The sequence below is a fragment of the Musca autumnalis genome, unplaced genomic scaffold (genome assembly GCF_047663935.1).
Source record: "Musca autumnalis isolate F117 unplaced genomic scaffold, ASM4766393v1 scaffold_2, whole genome shotgun sequence".
In the NCBI taxonomy this organism is placed as follows: Eukaryota; Metazoa; Arthropoda; class Insecta; order Diptera; family Muscidae; genus Musca; species Musca autumnalis.
The window spans coordinates 77963407-77977148 of record NW_027411755.1 but is presented as its reverse complement, the minus strand read 5'-3'; the positions used below and the strand labels follow the sequence as shown (position 1 = coordinate 77977148).

The following is a 13742-nucleotide window of genomic DNA, read 5'->3' as shown; positions in this document are numbered from 1 at the left end:
AGACCACTTGTAGAGAAGTTTTACATGGCTGAAATACTCAGGAAGAGTCGCCAACATTACTGAGGGGTATTTTGCCACCGCTGAAAATGTTTGATGTTGCCTGGCCGGGAGTCGTGCAATGCGGGTGTGCATACGATTGCACCCCGGTGGCACCCAAATCGAGGTCATTAACTACCTCAAATTTTTAATTTCAAAATCAATAGTTGGTCCTAATTTACTGAACGTCTTGCGTGTTTATATCATATATTTGGTCTTATCGTCGTTTACCGCCAAACCCACTTTGGCAGAAACTTTTTCAATTTTTCCAAAGATGGCTCTTAGGGTTCGTTTGGATCTAGTCTAAAATCTCGTTTGTTATTAAAAGATTCGGAGAGGTTCTTTCCTATTTTAGCTGTTAATTTCGTGTCAGTTAATGTTATTCTACATAATCGTATTAATTTTAACGGAATACCAAACTAAGTCATGGCTTGAAACACCTTTGACCTTTTTGGGCTGTCGAAGGCGGCCTTATAGTCGACGAACGGGTGGTATGTATTTTATGGGTCTTCTCTAGGATTTCGCTTGGAGTGATGATTTCGTCTATTGTAGATTTACCTGATCTAAAATCGCATTGTTCTTACCAGAATGTTCTATCGAACATAGCTTTTAGATGTTCCCACAATTCGCTTCACAGCATTTTATATGTGATGGGTAGCTGATATGTAAACACTCTATCTCGTCGTTTGGAATTGATTCTGGGATATCTTCCTCGCCGCCCATATTCGATACGAAAATATTAGTGCTGCGCGTTCACCCATAAGAACGTTAAAAACTCGGGTTTGGGCGCCGAGTTAGTAACCCTCCCCTAGAAAAAGCAGCCTGCTATGAAAAAACAAAAGAAAGGAAAAACAAATCCCTCTAAAGTTGACGACCCCAGCAAACGTTTTAAGGACCATGATCTGCGAATCTGCAACTGGAATGTTCGCACACTTTATAGAGAAGGTGCAATTTACGCATTGGCATATGCACTTGAAAAGTACAAGGCCGACATTACTGCCATACCGGAAATACGATGGAATGGGAAAGGCGTCACAACAACACCTAAAGGTGACGCACTATATTATAGCTGCCATGACGTAAAGCATGAGTTTGGTTGCGGATTTGTAGTTAGTCGGAGACTAAAACATCTGGTATCCAGCTTCACACCCGTGAATGAAAGACTTGCTACAATTCGAATAAAAGCAAAATTCTTCAACATCAGCTTTATTTGCGCTCATGCTCCCACTGAAGAAAAGGACGAACAGAACAAAGATATATTTTATGAGCGCTTAGAAGAAACATATGACCGTTGTCCTGCTCATGACATTAAAATTATTCTAGGCGATTTTAATGCTAAAATTGGAAAGGAAAATATCTTTGGCCCAACAGTCGGAAAATTCAGTCCCCACAATGAAACATCTGACAATGGCATGAGACTGATAGACTTTGCAGTGGCAAAAAACATGGTAGTTAGCAGCACCAGATTTAAACATCTCGACATCCATAAGGGCACCTGGCTGTCTCCAGATCAGAAAACAAGAAATCAAATTGATCACGTTGTGATAAATGGAAAACACTCATCGAGCGTGTTGGATGTGCGCTCGTACCGAGGAGCAAACATAGACTCGGACCACTACCTAGTTGCAGCAAAGGTACGCATACAGTTAAACGTAGCAAACAAAGTACGAATAGACACAATACGAAAGTTAGACATCGGTAACCTGCAATCACAACAGACAGCCACAGCGTATTCCACTCAACTAGCCCAATTGCTTAATCAAAGCACTCCTCATCCCGATAACATATCAGCGCAATGGCAAAGCATTGCCCACTCCATGCAAACAGCCGCAAAATCGAGATGTACAGGAGCCAGAATGAAGTCTGAAAATTCTACCAAAGAGTAAAGCATCAAACGGATGGCTTTGGTATAGGCACCTCCTCCTGTAGATACAGATAGTGTGCTCAGGATATGGAAAGAGCATTTTTCAAACCTGTTGGTATCCAGCGAAGACAACGAAGATACCGCAGATCCAATCCCAGAAGATGGTATTGAATGTATACTGCCCAGCCAAGATGAGGTAAGGACAGCAATAAACCGGCTGAAGAATAATAAGGCAGCAGGAGCAGATGGCTTACCAGCCGAGCTGTTAAAAACCGGAGGCGACACTCTGATAAGATGTATTTATCAGCTAGTTAGCACCATCTGGCAGGAAGAACGAGTACCCGAGTTTCAGGCAAGGAGACAGCCTCTGGTGTGATCTCTTCAACATCCTGCTGGAAAAGGTTATTCGAGAAGCAAACGTCAAAAGAAGTGGAACAATCTACACCAATAGCCACATGTTACTTGCTTATGTTGATGATATAGACATCGTGGGACGATCAGTAAAAGAAGTAACAGATACCTTTATGAAGATCGAAGGAGAATCTGCTAAAGTGGGTCTGGCGGTAAACGGCGGGAAGAGTAATTTGATGGTGTCGACGCGCAATGCTTCCATAGAGATCGGGCCAACTGTTGACGTTGGTTCCTATATTTTTGAGGTAGTAAAAGACTTCGTCTACCTCGGCACCGCCGGAGACACAACTAACTACATCAGTTGTGAAATAAAAAGAAGAATTGTATTGGCTAACAGATGCTACTTTGGCTTAAGTAAGCAGTTTAAAAACAAAGTCACATCTCGTCAAACAAAAATAACGCTTTACAAAACACTGATACTACCCGTACTGATGTATGGTTCCGAAGCCTGGGTACTTGCGCAAGCAGATAAGGCAGTGCTTGGTGTGTTTGAGAGAAAAATTCTTCGAAAGATCTACTGACCAATATGCGTTGACGGTGAATATCGACGTCGCATGAACCACGAGCTGTATTTGCTATACAACGACATCAATATAGTTAAACGTATTGAGATGCAACGATCGCGTTGGCTAGGCCATATCATAAGAATGAGCGATGATGAACCCGCTAAAAAGGCGTATAAATATGAGCCGCTTGCCGGTGCACGCAGAATTGGCAGGCCAAAGAATAGATGGCACAAACAAATGGTTGAAGAGATGACGAGGCGTGGTAGAAGCAATAGACAGAGAGAAATGGAGATCTTTTCTTAGTTCGGCCTATAGAACAAATGTTCTGCCAGCTAAGTAAGTAAGGTTTTGGTATCCAGGTATAAAATCTACTACAGATTTAAGAGATTAGATTATTCTTTGTCACTGTGCTTCAACATTATCGGGAAAAGAAGCGATCGGACATCTAACACACTGGAAGAGTGTTTCTAGTTTTCCCATTTGGGGACATCCATGTGGCCTTGTATATGTCGAGGTGTTGGAACCTGGTGCTGCTCACCACCATGTGTTTTGTCGCTGCAAAATCGATCAGCAACATTCCGTTGTCGAATTTTACCTCACGAAGGCTGAAATTGGAGATTTTAGCATTAAAATCTCCTAGAACAATCTTAATCACATGGCCAGGGCAACGGTCATATGCTCTTTCTAGGCCCTCGTAGCATATATCCTTGGACTGGTCATCTTTCTCTTCGGTCGGGGTATGGGTGCAGATGAGACTGGTATTAAATAACTTTGCTTTTATGTAGATATATGGATTGTGGCAATTCTCACCGGAGTGAATTTAAGCCTCCGATTTACCATAAATCTAACCTACGTCATGTTTCCTTTCATGACAGATAAAGAAATGCTGAGTGTCGTGGGGACCCAATCCGCATACAGGGCATGTGGACAGGTTCGGATATGTTTGTGGAGTATTATGCTTCTTTATATTGCCAGCGTAATGTGGGCATATACACTTTCCTTCATCATAGTAATTGCTGTCTATGTTATATGGTAATTTTACCGACCTTTGTCGGTAACTTAAAAAATTAGTTAGAGAATCGCAAATGATTAATTTCTAAGCATTACAATATTCCTAATAAATATTTGTTTTCTTTACTTTCTAGCGCATAATGGATTCAGCGGAGCAAGCTGCACTCTCTGAACTAGATGCCCAGGGTTCACATTCCGGTTCGTCGAATAATCAACACTACGATGCGCGACGCATTAACGAATACAATGCGGATGGTAAATTAGCCGATGGGGCACGCCATATGGATATTCGTTTTATGCGGCGATTTGAACGACTACCCGTCAATCTCAGTCTAAGTTCGATTCTGGTGCCGAATGGCGTCTCTCTCGATGATGGAGATGTTAAGGCAGCCCTACAGTGGAGTGCTCATTTGGATCCACTATTCCAGAACAACTTGGAGCGAGATCCGGCATTGTCGTGGCAATATTTTGGTTCGACAAGTGGGTTTTTGCGTCGTTTTCCCGGTACAGCATGGCCACCGGAAGGTTCAAAGGGTAGCAAACAGATACATGATTTTCGCACCCATAATTGGTTTGTGCAGGCTGCGTCATCGCCCAAAGATATAGTAAGTGGAATAAATTGATGCCAATGTTAATCAAATTACCAATAATATTTTGAATTTTCCCATAGATGATACTCCTTGACAGTTCATCAAAAATGTCAGAAAAATCATTCGATTTGGCCATGGAAACATCATTTAATATTTTGGATACTTTGGGTGAAAATGATTATGTTACTTTGGTCACTCTAAGCGATACACCAAAATCGCCGGTGCCTTGTTTCAAGGATCGCATGGTGCGGGCAACACCTGATAATATTTTGGAAATAAAATCGGCTGTAAAAGCTGTTAAGCTCTCTGGTGCGGTTAATTTTACAGCTGGCTTGGAGTATGCTTTCAGTTTGTTGCATAAGGTATGTACGATTTAAAAAGTTCTCACCCCCGAGATAGATGTCTTTTAGTAACAGTTCTTTTTAAGTCAACTGATTGCTCCTCTTTTTCCTACCTGATCGTTTGATATTCAGGGGTGTGTTGCAATTGCTTTTCAATCAAACATTGTGTTTAGCTTGGTATTATTTTGATCTTTCTTGGACTTTGGAAAGATGACTAAGATACCTTGAACCTCAATCGCCATTCGATTGACAACCAATTGCCCTATAATCCAAACAATACAAAATCATTTGCCTCCATCTCTGTCTTTCAGTACAATCAATCTGGAGAAGGTAGTCAGTGCAATCAAGCCATTATGTTAATTACGGAAAGTTCCTCAGAATCTCACAAAGAGATTATCAAACAATACAATTGGCCGCATATGCCAGTGCGCATTTTCACCTACTTGATTGGTTCGGATTCGGGAAGTCGCAGTAATCTACACGAAATGGCCTGTTCGAACAAAGGATTCTTTGTGCAAATCAACGATATGGAAGATGCCCGACGCAAAGTAATCGATTATGCCCTGGTCATGGCACGACCCATGATCATGTATCAGGCCGATCACCCAGTCCACTGGAGTCCCGTTTTTGTTGCCGGTAAATCTGGCGGTTTGGCACGTGATTCCGAATACCAGCGTCGTTTGGTAACGACAGTTTCAACTCCGGTCTTCGATAGACGCAACCATTCGGTACGTGTGGCAAATCTGTTGGGCGTCGTAGGTACTGATGTTCCCATTGAGGAGATTCGTAAAATGATACCACAACACAAATTGGGACCGAATGGGTATTCGTTTATCGTTGATAACAATGGCCGTGTACTGTATCATCCTGATTTACGTCCCATGAGCGATGGCAATCAGTATATAGATCAATTGAGGCCACGGTATACGTCAGTCGATATCACGGAGTTGGAATTGCCGGAAACCGAAATTGGCAATGATCACGAGACTGTGGAAATGAATAAAAATTTGTTATATGATGTAAGTAGGAATGTGTGGAATTTTAGAGTCATGTTGATAGAATGTTTGAAAAATGTGTGTTTTTTGTCTTTTTTTACAGATGCGTAGTGATATGATCATGCCCAAAGAGGGTGAAACAGAATTTAATATTTTGAGTCACTACGATGATATGAAACGGGTCTATGCTAGAACGCAAAAGTAAGTTTTTTTCATATATACTATACTTAATATAATTGATTTAATGGTACAGAACTTGTTTTAAACTATAGTTGATGAATATACATACTGTGTAAAACCAAAATTCATCTAGGAATTATTTATTGATTTATTATTATCATTGAATTATTATAAATATTAATCACGGCGCCCCTGAACCAACTTTAAATGGAAGGTGTTTATACCTGGATAGTTTTTGCGGATTCTGAAACTGCAATGTTAATAGAAGAGATAAAACAAAAAAAATCGCCGGAGCGCTTTTTTAATAAATCGCAATCAAAGTACACATTTTGCGTGTTATTTATGTATTCACGCAAGACGTATTGAAATGGAATTAGAGAATATTGTATCTGTGAAAATTCTCTACAAGATTGACCTTTACGATATTTTCGTAGGTTTTACCATTTTTAATATATAGAAGTTCAAATTGGGACAATGCACTGACTGTATCGTCTACTTATAAAACAATGTGTGGGATTTTAAATAAATTGCGATCAAAGTTCACATTTGTAGGGTTTGCTTGGAAACCACAAGCCCTATCGAAATGGAACTAAATAAAATGTTGTAGCAATGAAAATTCTTTGCAACCTCCCTTTCCTGAGCAAAAAATACAACTGTAAATACCGACAATGCTGAAGCCGACAAGATAATAAGTCCGAGTAAAGTCACATTGGCTATTAACAGCTTCTCTTCTCACTAATCTCCGGGGCCAGATGTTATTATACCAAAAATGCTACAAAGCACGGAGAGCATTATTAACCCTTTGCTAGAGCACATCTACAGTAGATGTCTATCCCATCCCTAAACTATGTAGCAACGAGTTGGAGACAGGTAACGGTTGTCTTCATACCAAAGCAGGAAAACGTAGTCACGAAAACGCTGAAGACTACAAACCTAAAAGCGTTTCATCATTTCTGCTTAAAACGTTGCATATTCAGTATGCTTACTTACCAAAAAAAATACATCTTAGCCGCCTTTTTGGATATCTGTAGAATGTACCTTCAACAACGTTAGCACTTCAGCAATAAAACAAGCTATATAAACTTCGACGTGGAACGATTCATCAGTAGTTGTATAACCACAATGTAGCCACAGTAAAGTCATTAATACCACACTGGGAAATATCATGCTGGCAAATTGAGGAATTCATTAATGAAACCGTAAGCAAAGTTGATCACATGTGAATTAAAGTGTTTGCTTATGTGGACGATGTGCAAATACTCGTCTCTGGTTTGTTTCCGTCAGTGATGAGTTACATCATGAACGGAGCCCTGAAACCACTGGATAATTGGGCCACATAAAGAGTCATGGGGGTGAATCCAGGAATAAATTGAGATAGTGATTTTCACTACAAAAATCGAATAAAAGAAGTGCCCTTATCAGATCAAGCCAAATACGAAGGCTTTATCTCTGTCAGGAAAACGTAACATAAAGCAAACGTTGCATAAAGCAAACGTTGCATACTACTAGAGTTTTTCATCGGGAATTCAAGCGACGGAAATTCCCGAATTTCCCGCTATTTTTTCACTCCCGCAATCCCTTTGCCAATCCCGGGAAATTTTGTAAGAGAATGGACTGTAAGAAGGATATATTCAAACATAAATTGCAAATATTTTTCAATATTTATTAAATTTTTTGTCTTTAAATTAAATTCTTAACAAATTGATCATAAATAAGGTATTATATTATTTATTAATATTTAATCTGACAACTTTACATTAATCCAAGCCATCGGGCCAAATATAATAGAAATAAATAATACAACTTTTATATATTTTAACACTACACTATTTATATATTATATTACTTATTATTATAAATTACTAGCCGGCCCGGTCCGCCTTGCTAGCCCTTGAATCAGTTTTATGTTACCGTTTCTTAAGTAAATTATATTGTTCTTGCATCGCAAATTAGTCGGAACTGCAAGTGACTATAAATAAAACATCTTCGGAAATGTTGGTGAATATATGAAATTTTGGCGGTATGTTAACAGAGGACTTGAGGCATGCATTTATTTCATCTGCTGGAATAGTATAACTGAAAGTGTTTGTCTGAAATCTAAACGTGAATTGCTCTTAAATCCTTCAAGAACCGTTCTAAGGCTTCTTGGGAAATTTTATGTGCCATCGTACATTCGTTCCAGATGATAACTTCTATTTAATATTGCATGTGTTTAATTCAATCAGAAGAATGTCCAGTGGAAACTTAAGGGTCGACTGTGTCGTCCTTGTACCTTCTTATAATGTATACCTGACAAAGCTATAGCTATCGATATGTTTGCCTTCTAATTTAAAGACTTGCTTTCCAATAAGATCAAAGGTTCGTTATGCATAACATCTGGTATTTCCATTGATTTGTAACATATTTCAGAAATTGGGAGTGATCGGGTCTTAATGCTAAAATATGTAACACGGGTTGGGAAAACGGACACGTTCGTAAGTTTATATAGCCTATTTCCGCCAGTGGCCAACCCTGTACATCATCTGAAAATGAATGGGAAATCGGTTCAGAAGTTTTAGAGATATAACGTATTTAAAAAATGGGCATGCTAAAAGTGTTTTAAAATAAGGAGGATATGGGGGAGGTCCCGTCCCCTCCGATTCAAAAAAAAAAAATCAATTCAAAAAAATGTATAGCCTGTTTTCCCCACGGGTGTCCATGGTGGGCCATCGCTGTACATTCTCGGAAATTTTAAAGAAAATGGGCTCAGTACTTTCAGAGATATAACATACTTAACAAAGTGGTCATGGTCGGGTCTTTAAGCCCTAAATAAGTACATAGGGTCGGAGATTCAACCGCCGTTGTCTCGCAAATTTATTTTCTAAGCCATACGTTAGTAAGTTTTGTTGCAAAGACATAGTTTTAATAAAATAGGGCAAAGGGGAGGAACCCCGCCCCGCAGAAATTCAACAAAATATATAGCCTATTTTCACCAGGGGTCATCAGTATCCATTCTCTGAAATTTTCAAGAAAATCGGTTTAGTAGTTTTCGATATATAACATATTTAAGAAGTGGGCGTGGTCTGGTTCCAAATGAGTACATAGGGTCGGAGACACAACATACACGCGTTGTCTTTTATATATAAGATAATATAGTCCATAGTAGTACAATTCCATTAAAAGAATTTTCAAGAAGTTCAAATTCGAAGTTATTACAAGTTTGAAGTTTAAGCATATGCTTACTTTAAACTAGTGTCTATACCACTATGCAACACTGAAAATGCAAACAACTTCTAGTATGAATTTTTTGAAAGTACATATTTATACTACAAAAACCCTAGTAGGGGTTTGTCCTGTCAGATCCAGTTCGGATTTTATGTCCTCATCTAAACCGGGCTAAATCTACACTTTTTTGCATTTATCAGGCCTTTATCTCAGAAACGAATAGGAATTTGACCTTGCTGTCTTTAGCAATATTGTAGCCCTAAACTAGTAGAAATTATCTTTTGAAAAAAACACATAAGAAAAACTCCTTCTAGGGCATCAAATCTATAAAATATAGAAAATTTTACATAATTGCTGAAATTCTGGTCAGTATCGGCTAAACTATTGGGAGTTGAACCAAGTAACCTTTTGCAAAAATCTTCCAAATAAAGTTCTCAAGAATTCTTTAGAAAATTCTGAAACTCTAAAATGCTTACTTCATGTTTTTTCAGCGGTATTTTGCATCATATCTTTTACAAGACGTATTTCAAACACAGTTCACACCAACAGTTTATTCTCGCATTTCGGATTTCACTACATTATTGACATTCTTATTAAATCGTCGTTGAAAAATGTACTGAAGACAACGGCATAGAGGCATTTTACAACAATGACATGTTCTGATGAGTTTAGTATTACATTCCAGAGAAAATATTCAGAAAAAATTAACGATTTTGGAGATACGATGCGAAATGTAAAAAAATTGTGGAATTTTTACATATATTTTGCAATTTGAGGGAATAAATGTAGTTTTTCGAGTTAATTATTTCTCCAAGCATTTTATTCTTGTGCTTATCTACAAATTTGCTTCAGAGGTCAGAAGAAGATTCGCATTGGTTTCAGAGATATAGCCCCGAATTTCTTTAAAAACTCAATATTTAACCATGTTTAGATGGGGCCATAAAATCCGAGCTGGGTCTGACACAACAAAACCCAGCTAGGGTTTCTTGTCGTTTGGGTCTGTACTTTCAAAAAATCCTCAGGTCGAATTGTTTACACAATATCACCTTAAAAATGTTGCACAGTGTACTAGGCTAAAGCTGAAAACAGATACAACGTTTGATTAAAGTTTTGCGTTGGGCGTCGAGAAAAAAACAACAACAACAGGGCGACGACGATACCAAAGTCCAGCGTTTATCTGTTTGTCGGCATATATTTCAAATGAATTTGAATTTTTCGGCATCATGCCCAACAGTGTAAAAACGGCCAAAACGACACAAAACTTTAATCAAACGTTGTATCTGTTTTCAGCTTAAGATTTACTCGCGAGTGAAAAGTGCGGGAAGGTGGTAAGTTTTTCGGGTAAATTTTGTTGTGGGGATGCGGCAAGTTTTCTTGGGGGAGCTCTGATACTTGTTCGGCCAGTTAGACTACTTTGACAATAAACATGATATATTTTGCATTATAAGATATTATTATAGCCTCAGCTTCTCATTAAGCTTCTCAGTTTTGCTGAAAAGAATGTGTTAACAACACAAAAATAATATTTGAAGCCGTAGATACTCTTATATAAATAACAAGTGGATATAAATCATGTGTAAGGAACGAAATTATAAGCAAAGTACGTCGTATGGATCGTATTCAGATCTTTGAAAAACTATAATTTACTTAGGCACATCTTCGCCATAGATATTACCTTTCTCTTGTCTTTTTATTGTGATTTACAATTATGGTATATATAATCGGGAATTTCCGAGATTTCCCGGAGAATGAAAAAGTCCGAGAAAAGAAAAACCCTACATACTACACATGTCGTTTGGTGGGAGCCGTTGGGGCCTTAAACCCAAAATGGTGCTATGGATGTACATAAGCATAATAAGACCAACTGGTAACCATGCAAAACGCCTACATATTCAACAGAACGACTACTGTTGCAGCAGCGGAAATGAAAAAGAGGAGGAAACTGCTGAACATCTACTCTGTTCCTGCCCAGCATAAATGCAACGACGATTGAAAATTCTAGGACGACATTTCCTACACCATCTCGTTTAGACAACCGAACTAGGTCTGAAAGACCTTCTGAGGTTTCTGAAAAAACTTGGTCGTCTTAAACCACATAAAGCCACTGGTCGTTTAAACGCCACAAAATTGTTGCAAAAATTGAAGTAAAACTCGGGTATTTTGGCGTTTTGTGTAGGGTTTTTTATTTTGTTATAGTACTGTCTGTTATTTGTCATTCCACACTTATAAAGCTCCATTTGGCCCATGTATTTCCCCGCATTTGGCCTAAAACACAACCAATTTAAAAAAATCGACTATTTTTTGTAATTTTCGATTTTCGATGAAACATTTTAATATGCCATATAAATTTTATCATAAATATTAATGTAAATTCAGGGTTTAGTAAGAGTATTTTCTCAATCAAAATCAAGGGATAGGCATATGAATTTATGAAACTAATATTTTCTCACATTTGATTGAAAATTTTTAAAAACATGAATGAATTGCACTAAATGGATAATTTCTCACAGAAAGTGTAATTCTTTGGGGTCGCTAAAAATTCATTGAATAAGGAAAAGCTGTTTCAAACTTTTATTTTTGAAATCAAAAAGCCCATGTTTATTAGGCCTTTTTTCAAAATTTATCAAAATACCACGCATATTAACTAATATACATACATTGAAAATAGAAATAAAAATATAAAATGTCGTATGGAATTTGACACTAACATTACAGCCCAGTTCAATCAGCTGGATATTGCTGTTACCTTAAATTGTCTACCATTATTACCCCTCAAAAGTTTCCCCATTTTTAAAAGAAGACTCGATTGCAGGAAGACTGTAGGTTTTATAGAGAAAAGTTATTAAAAAATGCTTAAAAGCGCTAAGTGGCTTAAACAGTTTTCTTTATTTTTATATGATGTATTTCTTAAATCCTGCGGCATTTGCAATGTAAATTATTTTATTCCGGCCTAAATTGACATGGTAATTCACGATGCAATTTATTACATATTTTCAGATATTTTTATGGTCCTATTGAGGATACACCATTTACGCTCGCTGTTGTTTTACCCGAAAAGTATGGCACCCATGAATTACTTTCCGAACAAGAAATACGACATTCACGGAAAAATGGTAAGTCTATTTAATTATATTGTTGTTCGGAAATATAAAATTAACAATTTCCTCTTTATTTCTTTGTAGTTACCGATTATTTTAAAGGTGACAATTGGCGTGTCCATCCTGAATGGGTATATTGTGAATACAACAGTGTTAGCGATTTGGAAAAAGAACGTGAAAGTTCGGGTGAATATAGCAATTCTAGAGATCAAGAACCTAGTTTTGCTTCACCCGAAGAACAGGTGTTGCATTTCCTGGCTAGAGCTGGAAGACCCGGTTGGAAATGGATGTCGGTAAGCATAATACTGTAGCAAAAAATGTCAGCCTTTGCAAAAAATTTATTCTAATTGATTGTTTGTACTTTAAGGTAAGGCCAAAATCGCCTCAACCACATCATAATTTACATGGTGCAACACCTGTGGGTCATTTTGCCCAACACATGACTGTTCAAGGTTCTCGCAAAGCTGAGCCCTATTATTGCGATCGATCCTTGTTACAGAGTTTAGTAAGAGATGCAATGGTGACCGATGGTCTAGATCGTAATACAACTGGTACTTCTAATGGCAAAGAGGACAAAAAGTAAGTGGCAAAGAATGTTCACACTTTGCTTTTGGCTGACAAACAAACAAACAAATATTTGGAATTCTTTAGGAATTTTTACAGCTTACTAAAACACAACTATTTCCTATTTTCCCCTTGCACATCTTTTTTTCTTCTTTTGATTTGAATTTATTTCTGTTATTATTTTATCTTTTTCTTTTTTGATTACACAACATGCACCCTAATATTTTTCTAATAACAACAAATACTTACTTAATTTGCACTTAAATATATTTAAAAATTTTTACAATGCTTTTATAAAATTAATCACTTTTTAGTCCAATTGCCACATTAATGGCAATTTTGAAAAGGTAAATTTACAGAGAAAATATAAAACAAAATTATTCCTACAGAGTCCATTGGATATTGCTAGATTCACAAAATACGAATGGATTAGCTGCTTGATGTCGAATATTTTTACAGAGTGTCTTAAATAACTGTACAGTCAAGCTTCTCTATATCGTAGTTGCTGGGGACCAAAAATAATTGAGAAAATTCGTTATATAGATATTATTTTGAACAAAGCGTTACAGATAATTATAGAGAAGTTCGACTGTATATATTGGTATTGCTATTATGGAAGATTACTAAAACTAAAAGTCATTAATTTATGGTTTGGTTTCACTATAAATGAGGTTTACATTCACATATTTTTTTTAATTATCACTAACTACTCTTTGATAGGGTTAAATTAGTAATATTTTTGGTACATGTACATACCCAGATATGACGTTGCCGTTTCACTCTAGTCATTGCCATAGACCAAAATTACCACACAAAGTGGCTAAGGACACATTTTTCAAATGGGGGTATTTTCAGGAAGTTTTTGGAAAATTTTACAATTTAAAATGGGACAAATACAACGTTTCCTACATGGATCATTTAGTAAGGTTACCCACAAAGCAA

At 37.3% G+C, this 13742-nt stretch overlaps 2 protein-coding genes across 2 annotated transcripts in view; one reads left to right on the top strand and one right to left on the bottom strand.

The window, feature by feature from the left end:
- ND-B17 (NADH dehydrogenase (ubiquinone) B17 subunit) overlaps positions 1 to 13742 on the bottom strand; it is a 333680-nt gene that overhangs the window by 214411 nt on the left and 105527 nt on the right. The window lies entirely within an intron of this gene.
- Positions 1 to 13742, top strand: part of stol (voltage-dependent calcium channel subunit stolid) — a 222415-nt gene that overhangs the window by 186635 nt on the left and 22038 nt on the right. Inside the window, exons 5-12 of the mRNA XM_073968058.1 lie at positions 3963 to 4433; positions 4499 to 4780; positions 5071 to 5778; positions 5858 to 5955; positions 12136 to 12251; positions 12321 to 12529; positions 12604 to 12815; positions 13115 to 13147. Coding sequence (XP_073824159.1) covers positions 3963 to 4433; positions 4499 to 4780; positions 5071 to 5778; positions 5858 to 5955; positions 12136 to 12251; positions 12321 to 12529; positions 12604 to 12815; positions 13115 to 13147 — 2129 coding nt within the window. The remainder of the gene's footprint in view (positions 1 to 3962; positions 4434 to 4498; positions 4781 to 5070; positions 5779 to 5857; positions 5956 to 12135; positions 12252 to 12320; positions 12530 to 12603; positions 12816 to 13114; positions 13148 to 13742) is intronic.